At 43.0% G+C, this 20,203-nt stretch overlaps 1 protein-coding gene across 32 annotated transcripts in view; it reads right to left on the reverse strand.

Annotated features, from left to right (window-relative positions):
- kcnma1a (potassium large conductance calcium-activated channel, subfamily M, alpha member 1a) overlaps window positions 1-20,203 on the reverse strand; it is a 292,474-nt gene that overhangs the window by 113,499 nt on the left and 158,772 nt on the right. For all 32 annotated transcript variants that reach the window (XM_036960270.1, XM_036960275.1, XM_036960268.1 and 29 more), the window contains exon 3: window positions 15,764-15,825. In XM_036960270.1, the coding sequence (XP_036816165.1) occupies window positions 15,764-15,825 (62 nt within the window). The remainder of the gene's footprint in view (window positions 1-15,763; window positions 15,826-20,203) is intronic.

Consider the following 20,203-nt stretch of genomic DNA (forward strand, 5'->3'; position numbering starts at 1 on the left):
GTGTAGCCATGTTGTTTTGTGTAGTCATGTTGTTTTGTGAAGCCCTGTTGTTTTGTGTAGCCATGTTGTTTTGTGTAGCCATGTTGTTTTGTGTAGCCCTGTTGAGTCCCGGTGTTGGATTGAACAGGTCTCCTAGTCAGTCCACAATTAGACCGGTGATATACGATGTTTAAAAAGAAATACATTTAATTGGTCGAATTACATGCAACTACACTAGTAACTCATTTTAGACAGATCAATTATTTGTTCATTCATTCGTTCATTATACTTCAAAGGTGTTTACCTATGTTTTATCAGCAATTACCAGGTAGAGCTAAGTAAGCAGATTATGATTTAGTTAGAAGAACAGTTATAGGGAATATAGCTAGATGGCATAACGGGAAATGAATGATAAGTATTATGAATAGTTTATAATGGAAGCATAAGCAAAAAGTGCCTTCGCTGCGGGCTGGTATTAATAGTAGTTCATACTGTATCATTGTCAGAGAGACTGCAGACAGGGGAAGACTACAGCCCTCAAATTCAAATCTGGACATGGAAGCCAGTTCCGCTTTCTTACTTTCTTTCATTGTTCCCCTCTAATCAGGGACTGATTTAGACCTGGGACACCAGTTGGGTGCAATTAATTATTAGCTAGAACAGGCAACCAGCAGTAGTCTGGACCTCAAAGGGTAAGATCTGAATACCACTGCTCTACAGTTATTGAACGCTTCCCAAATGGCACCCTATGGGCCCTGGTCAAAAGTAGTGCACTATAAAGAGAACGGGGTGTCATTTGGGATGCACAAACTAATATCAGGTTCCACGATTCATAAACTTAACAAACCTCAATTTCCTGGAACACGATGTTGACGCCCAACTTCTGTCTCCATCTGCAGAGAATTGAGCCAGTATGGATAAGAGGTACTATATTGTTAAAAATGAGAAAGCCTCCAAAAAGCCACACACTGTGAACTAACAGTGTGGAGAGGGGGACTTGTTTTCAACGCAGCTGCAGCTCTAGGCTATACCCTGAATGTACAAAATATTAAGAACACTTTAATACTAAGTTGCCCTCAGAACAGCCATAATTCGTCAGGTCATGGACTCTACAAGTCGTGGAAAGCATTCCACAGTGATGCTGGCCCATGTTTACTTCATTGCTTCACACAGTTGTCTCAAGTTGTCTGGATGTCCTTTGGGTAGTGGACCATTCTTGATGCACACGAGAAACTGTTCAGCGTGAAAAACCCAGCAGCATTGCAGTTCATGACCAGTGCGCCTGGCACATACTACCATACCCCGTTCAAAGGCACTTGAATATTTTTTTCTTGCACATTCACCCTCTGAATGGCGCACATACACAATCCATGTCTCAATTGTCTCCAGGGTTAAAAATCCTTCTTTAGACAGGATCCTTCTGTCTCCTCCCCTTCATCCCCTTCATGATTGAAGTGGATTTAACAAGTGACACACTCCCAGGCACACAAGGTCTGCTCAGTCCTCTTCCCAAGGCAGCCATATTTCTCACCTTAGCCAATTATTAAGTCATTCACTATTTCTCTCTTCACTGCTGTTATTGATTGCAGCACCCTGATGATAGTATTACAGGCATGGGTCATAGGCCGCAAATGAAACCTCACACATACACAATGCTTTGGCGCAGTCCACCCACACACACGGCTTTATGATAACCCCAAAACAGTATGTGTGTGTATCGGTGTGGTGTGTGTATGTGTGACAAGTGGGCCAGGAACAAGGGCATCCCTTCTAGTAGGGCCGTCCTGCAGAGTCTCTGGCTTACATACCTCGTATTCAGTCGTTCCCTTGTTCCACAGGAGCAGAAAAGAGAACGAGGAGCTGAAGCATTAAAACAGACCAGGATGTGGGAGGGAGGGAGGGATAGATGAAGTATGCTCCCAATGAAAATATCACCAAAATAGCATCAGCTTTGCAACAAATGTCATATTGAAAAGAGAGATAAGGATTATGACTCCCTCTCCACAGATGCAGTATGACTGTATTCAGCGAAATGACAGTAACCCCCTCTGACTGACTGGCCGACCACCGTAATCCCACCTATTATTACTACTGTTATCTGTCGTTAGGGTTAGGAGTTTCCTTGGCCACGTGATCTGACCAGGAAAAACGCTGGGCCCCACGTATCACCTCATACGCCTTTGCATCCCGCAAAGGCGGAGGTGTTGCTAACATTTACGATAGCAAATTTCAATTTACAAAAAAAAATGCAGTTTTCGTCTTTTGAGCTTCTAGTCATGAAATCTATGCAGCCTACTCAATCACTTTTTATAGCTACTGTTTACAGGCCTCCTGGGAAATATACAGCGTTCCTTATTGAGTTCCCTGAATTCCTATCGGACCTTGTAGTCATAGCAGATAATATTCTAATCTTTGGCGACTTTAATATTCACATGGAAAAGTCCACAGACCCACTCCAAAATGCTTTCGGAGCCTTCATCGACTCAGTGGGTTTTGTCCAACATGTCTCTGGACCTACTCACTGTCACAGTCATGCTCTGGACCTAGTTTTGTCCCATGGAATAAATGTTGTGGATCTTGAAGTTTTTCCTCATAATCCTGGACTATCGGACCACCATTTTATTATGTTTGCAATTGCAACAAATAATCTGCTCAGACCCCAACCAAGGAACATCAAAAGTTGTGTTGGGGCTAGGGTCAGTTTGTTATATCTGGAGTACTTCTCCTGCCCTAACCGGTGTCCTGTGTGAATTTAAGTATGCTCTCTCTAATTCTCTCTTTCTCTCTTTCTTTCTCTCTCTCGGAGGACCTGAGCCCTAGGACCATGCCTCAGGACTACCTGACATGATGACTCCTTGCTGTCCCCAGTCCACCTGGCTGTGCTGCTGCTCCAGTTTCAACTGTTCTGCCTGTGATTATTATTATTTGACCATGCTGGTCATTTAGGAACATTTGAACATCTTGGCCATGTTCTGTTATAATTTCCACCCGGCACAGCCAGAAGAGGACTGGCCACCCCACATAGCCTGGTTCCTCTCTAGGTTTCTTCCTAGGTTTTGGCCTTTCTAGGGAGTTTTTCCTAGCCACCGTGCTTCTACACCTGCATTGCTTGCTGTTTGGGGTTTTAGGCTGGGTTTCTGTACAGCACTTTGAGATATCAGCTGATGTACGAAGGGCTATACAAATACATTTGATTTGATTCCTATTCCTATATAATTTATCCATTATTTCTTCATAGGGTTACAAAACTCTCCAAAAATGCCCATGTTTTCCAGAAACCCAGATTGGAGGACTCCAGAATGTCCTGCATATTCCTTCCTGATTCCAGAAATCTTCCAAAAAGGATTTATGAAAACCCAGGGATTTTTTTTAAGTTACCTGAATTTTAAAACCCGATTTCTTCATTTCGTTTTTCCTTTTATCCACCCATTACTTATTTTGTTACATAGAAGTTCTTAAGTCAATTTACTAAATCCCTGCTGAAGTAGGAGGTACAATAGCAGCCAATAAAACCCCCCTCTAATATTCCTTCCAGCATTCTGCTGCAGGGTATCGTAACACAGCTCCTTTAAAGACAACAGCCACCTGGAAGTGCCTGGAAAAACCAACTCTGGGGAGGATACTGGTTGGCCACCAGGGAGATGGATGTGGATGTGTTTCTTACCCACTGATCAGTGCTGTGTGTGTGTGTGTGTCTCTCTCCCTCTCTCTCTTGGGAGAACAGAACACTGCTCCACGGAGGCAGACATAAAAGCCCATACTATAAAGAGCTCCAGCCTCTTAGTCTCTCTAACTCTCACACACACACACTTCTCTCTGCTACCTCAGGGAGTCACTTGCAACTCAGAAAAAACCTCTCCGTTTGAACGTCTTAGACTGCTTTTTCACAGACAATTTCAAATCTGAGGTACTCCCCCCAAGCAAGTAGCAAACGCTATAGGACTGTGTTAATATCTTCCAGAAGGAATGAGCCACTCCCTTCACTACTGAAGAGCAACAGATAAACAAAACATGAGGCTAGATGTATTATGGAGATCATTAAGCCTGTGGTATTTGCTACAGTAATGACTGCCAGTAACACCTGACCTGGATGTCGCTGACCATCGATAGGATCAATCGTCAACATTTTGGAACGCCAGAGAGGAATAGGTCATGCAAAAAGCATTTGAGCTTTTTTTTTTTTTTTTTTTGCGTTGATGGGGTGAGAACGTGTGTGTGTGTTGGTTGGGTGAGAATGTGTGTGGGATCAGGGGGAGAGGAAGAGGAGTCTACAGCTGTTGGAGTGAAAGTACGGCTGTAACTCAAGCTAGTCAACACACACACACAGAGGTATGTTGGTCCCACTGAAGTGGCACAGGAATTAAAGTGAGCAGCTAAGGCTAATGATTATGAGGAGAGGCCGGGAGGAGTAGTGGGAGTAGGGGGGAAAGACTTGTCTTAGCTTAATGAGAGCACCGAAAGAGAGAGAGAGGCTTTCCTAATATCTAGTGTCCTTCCCTAGAGCTGTCAGAAATGTCTCTCTGTCCCTCATGAGTTAGATCAACCTATCTGTGCATCTTAGCTTAATGAGAGAGAGAGAGAGAGAGAGAGAGAGAGAGAGAGAGAGAGAGAGAGAGAGAAAAGAGGTAAAGCAAGTGAGCGAGAGAAAAGAGAGAGAAATAGAGGTAGAGAAAGAAGGAAAGATAGGTAGGTAGAGGGAGATACCCATCTGTGCATCTTAGCTTAATGAGAGAGAGAGAGATACCAGAGCCTTATACACACACACACAACTGTAAAATAATTATTTAATGAATCACAAAAACATTCCTTTATCACAGCTAACATCTTTCCCTAATACTTAGTGCCCTTCCTTAGTATCCTTCCCTAGTATCCTTCCCTAATAGCTAGTGTTCTTCCCTAGTATCCTTCCCTAATACCTAGTGTCCATCCCTAGGATTCTTCTCTAATATCTAGTGTCCTTCCCTAGGGTCTTTCCCTAAATACCTAATGTACTTCCCTAGGACCATTTCCTAATACCTAGTGTCCTTCCCTAATACCAAGTGGCCTTTCCGAGGATCCTTCCCTAAAACTAGTGTCCTTTCCTAGGATCCTTCCCTAATACCCAGTGTCTTCCCTAGGATACTTCCCTAATACCTAGTGTCATTCCCTAGAGCTGTCAGGTATGTCTCTCTGTTCCTCATGAGTTAGATCAACCTCTGTGTATCCATAGGCTTTCTGTCTTGTCAATCACCTCATCTAGGTGCTCTACACAGTTTTAATGTCAGGAGCTTTCTGTCTATCCAGTGGAAGTGCTAAGTAAGGTTCTGAGTTTCAGCTACTAGTCAGTTGTCCGACAGTCTTACTATCACAAAGTCAAAGACGTTGCATTCAGGCAGTTTTCACGTTCTTTGCCTGCTTTGAGGATAACACAGTGCCACTGACACAGCCAGCTACCAAGGACTGTGGGCTTTCCTTCTCTGTGGCCGACGTGAGTAAGACATTTAAACGTCTTAACCCTCTCAAGGCTCGCAGACGGCATCCCTAGCCGTGTCCTCAGAGCATGCGCAGACAAGCTGGCTGGTGTGTTTACGGACATATTCAATCTCTCCCTATCCCAGTCTGCTGTCCCCACATGCTTCAAGATGGCCACCATTGTTCCTGTACCCAAGAATGCAAAGGTAAATGAACTAAATGACTATCGCCCCATAGCACTTACTTCTGTCATCATGAAGTGCTTTGAGAGGCTAGTTAAGGATCATATCACCTCCACCTTATCTGATACCCTAGACCCACTTCAATTTGCTTACTGCCCCAATAGGTCTACAGACGATGCAATCGCCATCACACTGCACACTGCCCTATCCCATCTGGACAAGAGGAATACCTACAGTGCCTTGCGAAAGTATTCGGCCCCCTTGAACTTTGCGACCTTTCGCCACATTTCAGGATTCAAACATAAAGTTCTAAAACTGTATTTTTTTGTGAAGAATCAACAACAAGTGGGACACAATCATAGGGTGGAACGACATTTATTGGATATTTCAAACTTTTTTAACAAATCAAAAACGGAAAAATTGGGCGTGCAAAATTATTCAGCCCCTTTACTTTCAGTGCAGCAAACTCTCTCCAGAAGTTCAGTGAGGATCTCTGAATGATCCAATGTTGACCTAAATGACTAATGATGATAAATACAATCCACCTGTGTGTAATCAAGTCTCCGTATAAATGCACCTGCACTGTGATAGTCTCAGTGGTCCGTTAAAAGCGCAGAGAGCATCATGAAGAACAAGGAACACACCAGGCAGGTCCGAGATACTGTTGTGAAGAAGTTTAAAGCCGGATTTGGATACAAAAAGATTTCCCAAGCTTTAAACATCCCAAGGAGCACTGTGCAAGCGATAATATTGAAATGGAAGGAGTATCAGACCACTGCAAATCTACCAAGACCTGGCCGTCCCTCTAAACTTTCAGCTCATACAAGGAGAAGACTGATCAGAGATGCAGCCAAGAGGCCCATGATCACTCTGGATGAACTGCAGAGATCTACAGCTGAGGTGGAAGACTCTGTCCATAGGACAACAATCAGTCGTATATTGCACAAATCTGGCCTTTATGGAAGAGTGGCAAGAAGAAAGCCATTTCTTAAAGATATCCATAAAAAGTGTCGTTTAAAGTTTGCCACAAGCCACCTGGGAGACACACCAAACATGTGGAAGAAGGTGCTCTGGTCAGATTAAACCAAAATTGAACTTTTTGGCAACAATGCAAAACGTTGTTTGGCGTAAAAGCAACACAGCTGAACACACCATCCCCACTGTCAAACATGGTGGTGGCAGCATCATGGTTTGGGCCTGCTTTTCTTCAGCAGGGACAGGGAAGATGGTTAACATTGATGGGAAGATGGATGGAGCCAAATACAGGACCATTCTGGAAGAAAACCTGATGGGAGTCTGCAAAAGACCTGAGACTGGGACGGAGATTTGTCTTCCAACAAGACAATGATCCAAAACATAAAGCAAAATCTACAATGGAATGGTTCAAAAATAAACATATCCAGGTGTTAGAATGGCCAAGTCAAAGTCCAGACCTGAATCCAATCGAGAATCTGTGGAAAGAACTGAAAACTGCTGTTCACAAATGCTCTCCATCCAACCTCACTGAGCTCGAGCTGTTTTGCAAGGAGGAATGGGAAAAAATTTCAGTCTCTCGATGTGCAAAACTGATAGAGACATACCCCAAGCGACTTACAGCTGTAATCGCAGCAAAAGGTGGCGCTACAAAGTATTAACTTAAGGGGGATTAATAATTTTGCACGCCCAATTTTTCCGTTTTTGATTTGTTAAAAAAGTTTGAAATATCCAATAAATGTCGTTCCACTTCATGATTGTGTCCCACTTGTTGTTGATTTTTCACAAAAAAATACAGTTTTATATCTTTATGTTTGAAGCCTGAAATGTGGCAAAAGGTCGCAAAGTTCAAGGGGGCCGAATACTTTCGCAAGGCACTGTATGTAAGAATGCTGTTCATTGACTATAGCTCAGCATTCAACACCATAGTACACTACAAGCTCATCATTAAGGTCGAGGCCCTGGGTCTGAACCGAGCCCTGTTCAATTGGGTCCTGGACTTCCTGACGGGCCGCACCCAGGTGGTGAAGATAGGAAACAACATCTCCACTTCGCTGATCCTCAACACTGGTGCCCCAGAAGGGTGTGTGCTCAGCCCCCTCCTGTACTCCCTGGTCCCCCATGACTGCGTGGCCATGCACACCCCCAACTCAATCATCAAGTTTGCAGACGACACAACTGTAGTAGGCTTGATTACCAACAACGACGAGACAGCCTACAGGGAGGAGGTGAGAGCTCTGGGAGTGTGGTGACAGGAAAATAACCTCTCACTTAATGTCAACAAAACAAAGGAGGTAATTGTGGACTTCAGGAAACAGCAGAGGAAGCACCCCCCTATCCACATCGACGGGATAGCAGTGGAGAAGGTGGAAAGTTAAGTTGGCTTGTCACCTAAGACCCTCACAAACCTTTACAGATGCACAATTGAAACCATCCTGTCGGGCTGTATCACCACCTGGTACGGCAACTGTACCGCCCACAACCGCAGGGCACTCCAGAGAGTGGTGCGGTCTGTACAACGCATCATGGGGGCAAAATACCTGCCCTCCAGGGCACCCACAGCACTCCATGTCATTGCCTGTTCACCCCACTATCATCCAGAAGGCGAGGTCAGTACAAGTGCATCAAAGCAGGGACCGAGAGACTGAAAAACAGCTTCTATCTCAAGACCATAGACTGTTAAATAGCCATCACTAGCACAGAGAGGCTGTTGCCTGCATACAGACTTGAAATTATTGGCCATTTTAATAAATGGTCACTATAATAATGTCACTTTAATAATGTTTACATATCTTGCATTACTCATCTCATATGTACAGTTGAAGTCGGAAGTTTACATACACCTTAGCCAAATACATTTAAACTTAAATGTCTTTAATCACATTCCCAGTGGGTCAGAGGTTTACATACACTCAATTAGTATTTGTTAGCATTGCCTTTAAATTGTTTAACTTGGGTCAAACGTTTCAGGTAACCTTCCACAAGCTTCCCACAATAAGCTGGGTGAATTTTGGCCCATTCCTCCTGACAGAGCTGGTGTAACTGAATCAGGTTTGTAGGCTTCCTTCCTTGTACATGCTTTTTCAGTTCTGCCCACACATTTTCTACAGGGTTGAGGTCAGGGCTTTGTGATGGCCACTCCAATGCCTTGACTTTGTTGTCCTTAATCCATTTTGCCACAACTTTGGAAGTATGCTTGGGGTCATTGTCCATTTGGAAGACCCATTTGCGACTAACCTTTAACTTCCTGACTTGAGATGAGATGTTGTTTCAATATATCCACATAATTTTCCTCCTCATGATGCCATCTATTTTGTGAAGTGCACCAGTCCCTCCTGCAGCAAAGCACCCCCACAACATGATGCTGTTCTTCATCTTGCAAGCGTCCCCCTTTTTCCTCCAAACATAACAATGGTCATTATGGCCAAATAGTTATATTTTATTTCATCAGACCAGAGGATATTTCTCCAAAAAGTATGATCTTTGTCCCCATGTGCAGTTGCAAACCATAGTCTGGCTTTTTTATGGCAGTTTTGGAGCAGTGGCTTCTTCCTTGCTGAGCGGCCTTTCAGGTTATCTCAATATAGGGCTCGTTCTACTGTGGCTATAGATTAGGATAGAGAACACTCTAAAGTTTCCAAAACTGTCAAAATATTGTCTGTGAGTATAACAGAACTGATATGGCAGGCGAAAACCTGAGGAAAATCCATCCAGAAAGTGCTGTTTTTCTGAAACTACTCTTTTCCATTGCAAGCCTATCCTCCATTTAAAGGGATATCAACCAGATTCGATTCCCTATGGCTTCCACAAGGTGTGAACAGTCTTTAGACATAGTTTCAGGCTTTTATTTGGAAAAATTAGCGAGAATGATCACATCGCGTTAATGGAAAGCCAGATGTCCTCAGATGTGTGCATGCGCGCGCCGGGAGCGAGACCTTTTCTTTCTCTCTTCTATTGAAAAGGCTACAGTCCGGTTGAAATATTATCGATTATTTATTGTAAAACAACCTGAGGATTGATTATAAAAAAACGTTTGACATGTTTCTACGAACTTTACGGACACTATTTGGAATTTTCATCTGCCTGTCGTGACCGCACGAGGCTGTGGATTACTGAACAAAATGCGCCAAATGGAGGTTTTTGGATATAAAGATAATCTTTATTGAATAAAACAAACATTTATTGTGTAACTGGGAGTCTTGTGAGTGCAAACATACAAAGATCATCAAAGGTAAGTGATTCATTTTATTGCTTTTCTGACTTTCGTGACCAATCTACTTTGCTGCTAGCTGTTTGAAATGTTTTGTCTGCTGAGAGCTGTCCTCACATAAACGCTTGGTTTGCTTTCACTGTAAAGCCTTTTTGAAATCTGACACGCCGGCTGGATTAACAACAAGTTAAGCTGTGTTTTGGTGTATTGCACTTGTGATTTCATGAAAATGTAATCTTTTTAGAAATTTGATTTGAATTTGGGGCTCTGCAATTCACCGGATGTTGACGAAAACTATCCCGCTAAAGGGATCTGAGTCAATAACACAGCATTTGCTGTTTTGAACATTGATAGAAATGGACAATCTAAACATCAACAGATACTGTTAACAAACAGAGACAAATCACACAGACACTGTCTGAGCCTTACACACAGGGAGACTCTCTCCATCCATTCATGAGCCAGAGAGAGAGAGAGAGAGAGAGAGAGAGGAGGTGAAGCAAGGGAGCGAGAGGAAAGAGAGAGAAATAGAGGGAGAGAAAGAAGGAAAGGTAGGTAGGTAGAGGGAGATACAGAATTAGAGGAGAGAGATGGTTTCTCATCCTTCCCATGAAGTCCTGACCCTGGCATTAAAAAGGATTATAAACTTTCATGGCGGCAAGGAGATTGGTCTCCCCAATCTTTTTCTATTCCTCTCTTTTTGTCTGAAATATGCCAAGTTGAGGCAGATTAGGAAGAGAAGGGAGAGAGAGAGAGGGTGAGTGGGGGAGAGTAAAGGGGGGAGAGGCAGAGATAGAGGGAGGGGGATAGAGAACTAGATAGACAGGGGGAGGGAGGAAAAAGCGAGAGAGAGGAAGGGAACGAAAGAGGGAGTAAAAAGAGAGAGGGGGACACAGAGGGAAGGACTTCATCCCTTTCTGTAAACGAGGGACTGGACACATGCCAGGAATCATTTCCACACCACTGTTCCCTGCACTACTGCTCAGATTAACACTGCAGATGTTGGACATAGCATGACTTTATTCATGTTTTGCCTGTCATGCAACACCCAGAGCTATCTGTAAAACAACACATTTCACCACAACTATCTGGTGTATGTGACAATAAAACATCTGTATGTATACATATATATACATACAGTGGGGCAAAAAAGTATTTAGTCAGCCACCAATTGTGCAAGTTCTCCCACTTCAAAAGATGAGAGAGGCCTGTAATTTTAATCATAGGTACACTTCAACTATGACAGACAAAATGAGGGAAAAAAATCCAGAAAATCACATTGTAGGATTTTTAATGAATTTATTTGCAAATTATGGTGGAAAATAAGTATTTGGTCAATAACAAAAGTTAATCAAAATACTTTGATATATACCCTTTGTTGGCAATGACAGAGGTCAGAAGTCTTCACAAGGTTTTCACACACTGTTGCTGGTATTTTGGCCCATTCCTCCATGCAGATCTCCTCTAGAGCAGTGGTGTTTTCGGGCTGTTGCTGGGCAACACGGACTTTCAACTCCCTCCAAAGATTTTCTATGGGGTTGAGATCTGCAGACTGGCTAGGCCACTCCAGGACCTTGAAATGCTTCTTAAGAAGCCACTCCTTCGTTGCCCGGGCGGTGTGTTTGGGATCATTGTCATGCTGAAAGACCCAGCCATGTTTCATCTTAAATGCCCTTGCTGATGGAAGGAGGTTTTCACTCAAAATCTCACAATACATGGCCCCATTCATTCTTTCCTTTACACGGATCAGTCGTCCTGGTCCCTTTGCAGAAAAACAGCCCCAAAGCATGATGTTTCCACCCCCATGCTTCACAGTAGGTATGGTGTTCTTTGGATGCAACTCAGCATTCTTTCTCCTCCAAACACGACGAGTTGAGTTTTTACCAAAAAGTTATATTTTGGTTTCATCTGACCATATGACATTCTCCCAATCTTATTCTGGATCATCCAAATGCTCTCTAGCAAACTTCAGACGGGCCTGGACATGTACTGACTTAAGCAGGGGGACACGTCTGGCACTGCAGGATTTGAGTCCCTGGCGGCGTAGTGTGTTACTGATGGTAGGCTTTGTTACTTTGGTCCCAGCTCTCTGCAGGTCATTCACTAGGTCCCCCCCGTGTGGTTCTGGGATTTTTGCTCACCGTTCTTGTGATCATTTTGACCCCACAGGGTGACATCTTGCGTGGAGCCCCAGATCGAGGGAGATTATCAGTAGTCTTGTATGTCTTCCATTTCCTAATAATTGCTCCCACAGTTGATTTCTTCAAACCAAGCTGCGTACCTATTGCATATTCAGTCTTCCCAGCCTGGTGCAGGTCTATAATTTTGTTTCTGGTGTCCTTTGACAGCTCTTTGGTCTTGGCCATAGTGGAGTTTGGAGTGTGACTGTTTGAGGTTGTGGACAGGTGTCTTTTATACTGATAACAAGTTCAAACAGGTGCCATTAATATAGGTAACGAGTGGAGGACAGAGGAGCCCCTTAAAGAAGTTGTTACAGGTCTGTGAGAGCCAGAAATCTTGCTTGTTTGTAGGTGACCAAATACTTATTTTCCATCATAATTTGCAAATAAATTCATAAAAAATCCTACAATGTGATTTTCTGGATTTTTTTTCTCATTTTGTCTGTCATAGTTGAAGTGTACCTATGATGAAAATGACAGGCCTCTCATCTTTTTAAGTGGGAGAACTTGCACAATTGGTGGCTGACTAAATACTTTTTTGCCCCACTGTACGTACGTACATACATACATACATAAACAGTATCAGTCTACATTGTAGAATTATAGTGAAGACATCAAAACTATGAAATAACACATATGGAATCATGTAGTAACCCTAAAAGTGTTAAACAAATCAAAATATATTTCATATTTGAGATTCTTCAAAGTAGCCTTTTGCCTTGATGACAGCTTTGCACAGTCTTGGCATTCTCTCAACAAGCTTCATGAGGTAGTCACCTGGAATGCATTTCAATTAACAGGTGTGCCTTGTTAAAAGTGAATTTGTGGAATTTCTTTCCTTCTTAATGTGTTTGAGCCAATCAGTTGTGTTGTGACAAGGTAGGGGTGGTATATAGAAGATTGAAAGTTTTACCAAATAGGGCAAAGTCCATATTATTGCAAGAACAGCTCAAATAAGCAAAGAGAAATGACAGTCCATCATTACTATAAGACATGAAGGTCAGTCAATCCGGAAAATTTCAGTGCAATCAAAAGAAAACATCAAGCGCTATGATGAAACTGGTTCTCATGAGGACCGCCACAGAAAAGGAAGACGAAGAGTTTTCTCTGCTGCAGAGGATACGTTCATTAGAGTTAATTAACTGCACCTCAGATTGCAGCCCAAATAAATGCAGAGTTCAAGTGACAGACACATCTAAAATATCAACTGTTCTGAGGAGATTGCGTGAATCATTGCTGCAAAGAAGTCACTACTAAAGGACACCAATAAGAAGAAGAGACTTGCTTGGGCCAAGAAACACAAACAATGGACATTAGACCGGAGGAAAACTGTCCTTTGGTCGAAATTTTTGATTTTTGGTTCCAACCAGTGTGTCTTTGTGAGACGCAGAGTAGATGGTTCCCACCTTGAAGCATGGAGGAGGAGGTGGGATGGTGTGAGGGTGCTTTGCTGGTGACAGTAATTTATTTAAAATTCAAGGTACACTTAACCAGCATGGCTACCACAGCCTTCTGCAGAGATACGCCATCCCATCTGGTTTTTGCGCTTAGAGGGACTATCATTTGTTTTTCAACAGGACAATGACCCAACACACCTCCAGGCTGTGTAAGGGATATTTGACCAAGAAGGGGAGTGATTGAGTGCTGCATCAGATGACCTGGCCTCCACAATCACCGGACCTCAACCCAATTGAGATGTTTTGGAATGAGTTGGATCGCAGAGTGAAGGAAAAGCTGCCAACAAGTGCTCAGCAATAATGGAAACTCCTTCAAGACAGTTGGAAAAGCATTCCAGGTAAAGCTGGTTGAGAGAATGCCAAGAGTGTGCAAAGCTGCCATCAAGGCAAAGGGTGGCTACTTTGAAGAATCTCAAATGTAAAATATATGTTTATTTGTTTAACACTATTTTGGTTACTACATGATTCGATATGTGTCCAAACTTTTGACTGGTACTATATATATATATATATATATATATATATATATATATATATATATATATATACACACACACACACACACTACCATTCAAAAGTTTGAGGTCACATTGAAATGAAAGCAATTTTCTGTCCATTAAAATAACATCAAATTGATTGGAAATACAGTGTAGACATTGTTAATGTTGTAAATGACTATTGTAGCTGGAAAATCTACATAGGCTTACAGAGGCCCATTATCAGCAACCAACCATCACTCTTGTGTTCCTATGGACAGACAAATCTAAGTTTAAAGTGTTCGGATCACAAAGAAGAACATTCGTGAGACGCAGAAAAAATTAAAAGATGCTAGAGGAGTGCTTGATGCCATCTGTCAAGCATGGTAGAGACAACGTGATGGTCTGGGGGTGCTTCGGTGGTGGTAAAGTGGGAGATTTGTACAGGGTAAGCGGGATCTTGAAGAAGGAAGGCTATCACTCCATTTTGCAACGCCATGCATGCCATACCCTGTGTACAGCGCTTAATTGGAGCCAATTTCAATGGTGCAAAGCACAGCTCCAAACTATGCAATAACTATTTACAGAAGAAGCAATCAGCTGGTATTCTGTCTATAATGGAGTGGCCAGCACAGTCACCGGCTCTCAACCCTACTGAGCTATTGTGTGAGCAGCTTGACCGTATGGTACGTAAGAAGTGCCCATCAAGACAATCCAACTTGTGGGAGGTGCTTCAGGATGATATTTCCTATTCATTTTGCAACTCATTTCATGTATGTTTTCATGGAAAACAAGGACATTTCTAAGTGACCCCAAACTTTTGAACAGTAGTGTATATACACACACATATACATATATATAATTTTTTGCTATCTATATTGAAGAGGAAACAAGCCGAGGGAGGATAGCAGGTTTGTATAGGAAGTGAATCATTAAAAAGCACACTTATTCAATATGCAGCATTTCCCTAGATGTTGTGATAACCTACCTAACTATCTTAAAGCATGTTCATTTCCTACAGTAAATAGTCACACAAGGGACAAAACCTCACCTGAGAAGTGCACACATAAATCATGAAGTGACTGTAATAGGATTGTTCAGAAAATTCAAAATGCATTATATGAAGCAGTATCTGCATTATTCACAATATTGTTAATTCTGCTGATCAGGGCTAGGATGGGTGAGAGCCTGAGAATGGCGTGGGAGGGTGATTGGAAGCGTGGGATGCTACAGTAGCTTAGTTTACTGTGTGTGCATGTGTGTGTGTGTGCGCGCGGTGGCTCTGAGGACCAGGCAGACCTACTGATATCCTGCTTTGTCTAGGTTACCATGGAAACTAAGTGTGGCGCCAGGCCAACCGGCTTCCATTGACAAGACCATAAAAGAGGAGAGGAGCTTTATAGTCTTTTAGATAACGCACAGAAAACCGTCAAAACCAACACATGGTTGCACTATGACACATTCTACTTCACCAACGTGGGTGACTAGGACAACACCATGTGTGGATGAATCTGTCTGAAGTACCTATTGGTCATATGAAGGGTCTAACATCTGATTCCTTTCACAGCATCACAATCACAAAGTAGTGTTCAACAGCAACTGATAGGATGACTAATCAGTCATTCAATACAGCCACGTAAATCAGTATAATAAACAATTCTACTTCACCAATGTGGGTGACTGTATGTAGCCTTCCACGTAGGATCTCACTTGTGGCGCCTACTGATCATGTGAAGAAATATCAGATCTGACTTTAAATCACAAAGTAGTATTCAATAGCTTACTGTACAGTAAGGTGGTCTGCATTGCAGTCAATACAAAAGCACATACCAGCACATAAAAGGGGGATACTTACTCAGAAGAGTCTATAAAGTATATTCCAAGTGCTCCAATGCTGAGAGCGAAGACGAGCACGACCTAGAGAGAGAGAGAGAGAGAGGTACAGAGATTAGTTTTAGAATGCAAACATGTAACATAGAATACGATATAGCAATAATTATCATTCGGCACATTTAAGTGTCAGTCATTCTCACACACACACAAATTGCAGCCCTGTTTCCAATATTCCTGTGGTTCAACATCCAACACATACAGCAATCAGATCATGTTATAATACCTCTCCACTGCTGAACTCTGAGATTGTGGACATTCCCCATACTGTAATATTGTCCTGTATGGCTCAGTTGGTAGAGCATGGCGCTCACAACGTCAGGATTGTGGGTTCAATTCCCCGGGGACATCCATCCATAAAAACATATGCACGTATAGCTAAGTCGCTTTGGATAAAAGCGTCTGCTAAATGGCATACATTTCTGTAATGTGTGTGTCATAATGAGTGCCATAATAGACAAGGTTGTTGTCATCTGTCATCAAACCGTGGCTGGTCTCACAGCCTTAAAGAATGGACATTCTTCAAAGCCAGGGCTATTGTAAATCCTGAATAATAAAAGCAGGCCAATGAATACAGCATAAGTGAAGTTGAGTGGTATTCATACAAAAGGGAAAGGAAATACACTACACATCTGTGAACCAATCCTTAAAGGGTGTTTGTATGAGAAGGAGGGTTGCGGGAAAGGCTGTTGTGACTGCATTAGTTAATACAGAGTCATGGGTTGTATTGTACCTGATGCCATTATGCCTCAGGTGTCGGCCATCACACCACACGGTACCGCATCAACATCCCTCTACAAATCAGCTGAGTTGTAATGTGAAGACAGGGTGGGGGGGTATATGAGGAATGGCACTTGTCATTGACATCTAACATGCTGTTCACACAGAGACCACCTCCTGAAAACAGTTCTCAAAAAAGGGGTAAAAGGATAGAGGGAGACTAAGAGTGAAAAAGAGGGAAATGGGAGAGTGAAAGAGTGAAATAGGAGAGTGAAAAAGAGTGAAATGGGAGAGTGAAAAAGAGGGAAATGGGAGAGTGAAAAAGAGGGAAATGGGAGAGTGAAAAAGAGGGAAATGGGAGAGTGAAAAAGAAGGCTAGAGAAAGGATTAGAGGGATAGCGATTGGCTGGGCTGGACAACCGCTAAAATACTGTTCTCTTGAACAACTAGCAATCAACATTATCATCATGAAGAGGCCTGCTTTATTACACATGGCTGAACCCACTATATTAAAACAACCTGACTGAGAAAGATATACTATCGTTACCCTACTAGCCCTTCTCCCTATTCAGCCACCACACAATAGACATCCCCTGTCCTGCATGATTGCACCATTCATTATAAATGACGGGGGCCTGATTATTTTCATGCTATGGCTCTTTGGATTGATCTACTACATTGTCGTTGGCCTAATGAAAAAAAAAACCATGTATTTTTAATGGAGTCTCTTTGTATGGGAGATGGTGGGGTCCATAGAGCGAGTCTGGTTGAGGTTAGTGATAGCCAAGCGTAGTGGTAGCTAGTGTAGTGCTGTAGTGCATGACTGGAGTGCCGTCAGGTTAGCGTAGAGTTAGAGCAGCGCTAGCAAAGGAGAAGGGAAGCTTGCTTCAATGCCAGCCACTTTGACAACATCAAGATCTCTTTACTGTGATAAGACTGAACGAATGTCAGAGGCTGCCACACATGACGTTGACAGGATCACTGTGGGAGTCAAATGCATCAGCTGATTTGATTCCAACTAAAGATTCAAACAGCTTTTTAAATTTTTTTATGTCATGGCTATAATTGATTGAATTTGTACATCCTACTAGCAACCCGCAACACAACTACTGTCAACGGTTGATGTCAGGATACTGTATAGGATTTTCCCCACAAGAGGGCAGAGTTAGCTAGTAGTGAGTGTGTGTTCTCTGCACACAGTGGATATCCAGGCCATGCAGGTTGGAGCTATTAACACACACAGACATACACTCAGTCTCTTCACTCGGGGAACAACCAGGGACATCACATCAGTGCGACAGCTGAAACGGTTTCCAAACAAAATGAAAAGGGGAGGGATGGCAGTGTAGCCTACGTGAGTCACTGTGGGGATGCTGTCCTTGACACAGTCCTCTGATGACATACATGTAGGCAGTCCTACTGTACCAACACAGAATGCAAGTACATAAATGGAACACACACATACACGCAGGCACACACAGACGCAAATACTAATATTTCCTTGATGCTAATCTGTGACATTTCCGTGATGCTCATCTGTGTCCTCATCTGTGATGAGAGGGAGAGAGAGCGAGAGAGAAGAGAGAGAGAGACAAAGACAGAGAGAAAGAAAGGAAAGACTGAGGGGTAGTCTGACCAGTTGGTTGGTTGCTGGAAAGCTTGCCAGTGAGTGGTGAGCACCCAGAGATGAGATCTGAGGAGATAAGAGGAGTAGACATCTTCCACTGACCCAGTTACTCATCTGTGAATGCTGCATGGCTGCTCGCTAACACTAACTAGTGCTAGCCATCGTGTCTGTCTGTGTGTATGTGTGTGTGTGTGTATGTGTGTGTGTGTGTGTGTGTGTGTGTGTGTGTGTGTGTGTGTGTGTGTGTGTGTGTGTGTGTGCACGCATGTGCATGTGTGTACGCGTGCATGCATGTGCATGTGTGTGCGCACTGTTTCAGATAACCAGTGCTAGCCATCAACCTCAAACCCATAAACTCCAAAGACAGGAGCACCACTGTAAATCATGACTGATTCCAAAAGACAGGGGAAACCTACAATGTGGGGACATCCCCATCGCCTACAGACTACAAATAGAAACCCAGCTGTAGGCCTGACAAGGACTGGGAAATGTAGTTTTAACAGTAGTCATAAAATATAACATTCTATGGGGTTAGTGAATGCTTGTTTTGAGAATTAAAACACTTGAATCAGAGTATGGTTATCTGAGCATTTAAAATGTTGGTTATTATGCAGACGCTCTTATCCAGAGTGACTTACAGTTAGTGTACTCATCTGAAAGCAGCTATGAGAGACAACCTTATCCAGAGTGACTTACAGTTAGTGTATTCATCTGAAAGCAGCTATGAGAGACAACCGAATCTTACAGTCAGAGCAAGCACATTTTTTCCTCAATAAGTAGCTATCAGCAAAGGAAAGTGGGATACCTATTCAGAATGTATTCAACTGAAATGTGTCTTCCGCATTTAAACCAACCCCTCTGAATCAGAGGGGAACAGTGCCTTGCTCAGGGGCAGAGCGGCAGATTATTACCTTGATTTTGATTCGATCCAGCAACCTTCCGGTTACTGACCCAACGCTCTAACCACTCGGCTACCTGCAAAGACAGTGCTAGTAAGAAAAGACAAGTGTAAGTGTTAGTTAAAGAAAGGCAAGGGTGTTCCTTTTTTTCTGTACTTCTGGTGAGGTATTGCAGATAAAGAAAACCTATGTACTGTATTTACATATATTTACAGTAGAAGCCAGTACTGGAGCTTTAAGCAAGACATTTTAACTCAACACAGAGAGTTTGATTCATACATCCGTGTCCATGTTTACTGTGTTAAATGTGTTCCTGCGTCATGTTGTTTTCCGCTAGGTTATGTCCTGACCAGTGACTGTACTATAACTGTCTGACTAAAGGTGTAAAAGAGCTGTTGCCACAAATTCAACATGGGGTTAGTTAGACCGTGCCCACATGTATGTGTAAGTGTGTGGTTTCAGGTTCCAGCACCGCAAGCAGCTAGCTGTCTAGAGCATATCGGACTGTTAGCTGACGAGGCCCATCACTATACCTATTTTGCCAATTGGCCTGGACCCTTTTACTACACGGAGCCCTGCTGATCCATCACGACTGGTCTGCCGACGTAACCGCACGAGGGGGCTACAACAGACTTCTTCTGTCCCTCTAAGGCCCTTCTGCTAGCTTGCTATCCCCTCCCTGCTAGCTGTCTGAATCGCCGTGTCTCCATCCCGCCTAGCTACTCACTGGACCCCTATGATCACTCGGCTACACATGCCTCTCCCTAATGTCAATATGCCTTGTCCATTGCGGTTTTGGTTAGATATTATTGCCTTATTTCACTGTAGAGCCTCTAGCCCTGCTTAATACGCCTTAGCTAACCCTTGAGTTCCACCTCCCACACATGCAGTGACCTCACCTGGTTTAAATTATGTTTCTAGAGACAATATATCTCTCATCGTCACTCAATGCATAGGTTTACCTCCACTGTATTCACATCCTACCATACCTTTGTCTGTACATTATTCCTTGAATCTATTCTACCGTGCCCAGAAACATGGTCCTTTTACTCTCTGTTCCAAACATACTAGACGACCAGTTCTTATAGCCTTTAGCCAACCCTTTTATCCTACTCCTCCTCTGTTCCTCTGGTGATGTAGAGGTTAATCCAGGCCGTGC

The sequence above is a fragment of the Oncorhynchus mykiss genome, chromosome 23 (genome assembly GCF_013265735.2).
Source record: "Oncorhynchus mykiss isolate Arlee chromosome 23, USDA_OmykA_1.1, whole genome shotgun sequence".
NCBI classification, from domain to species: Eukaryota; Metazoa; Chordata; class Actinopteri; order Salmoniformes; family Salmonidae; genus Oncorhynchus; species Oncorhynchus mykiss.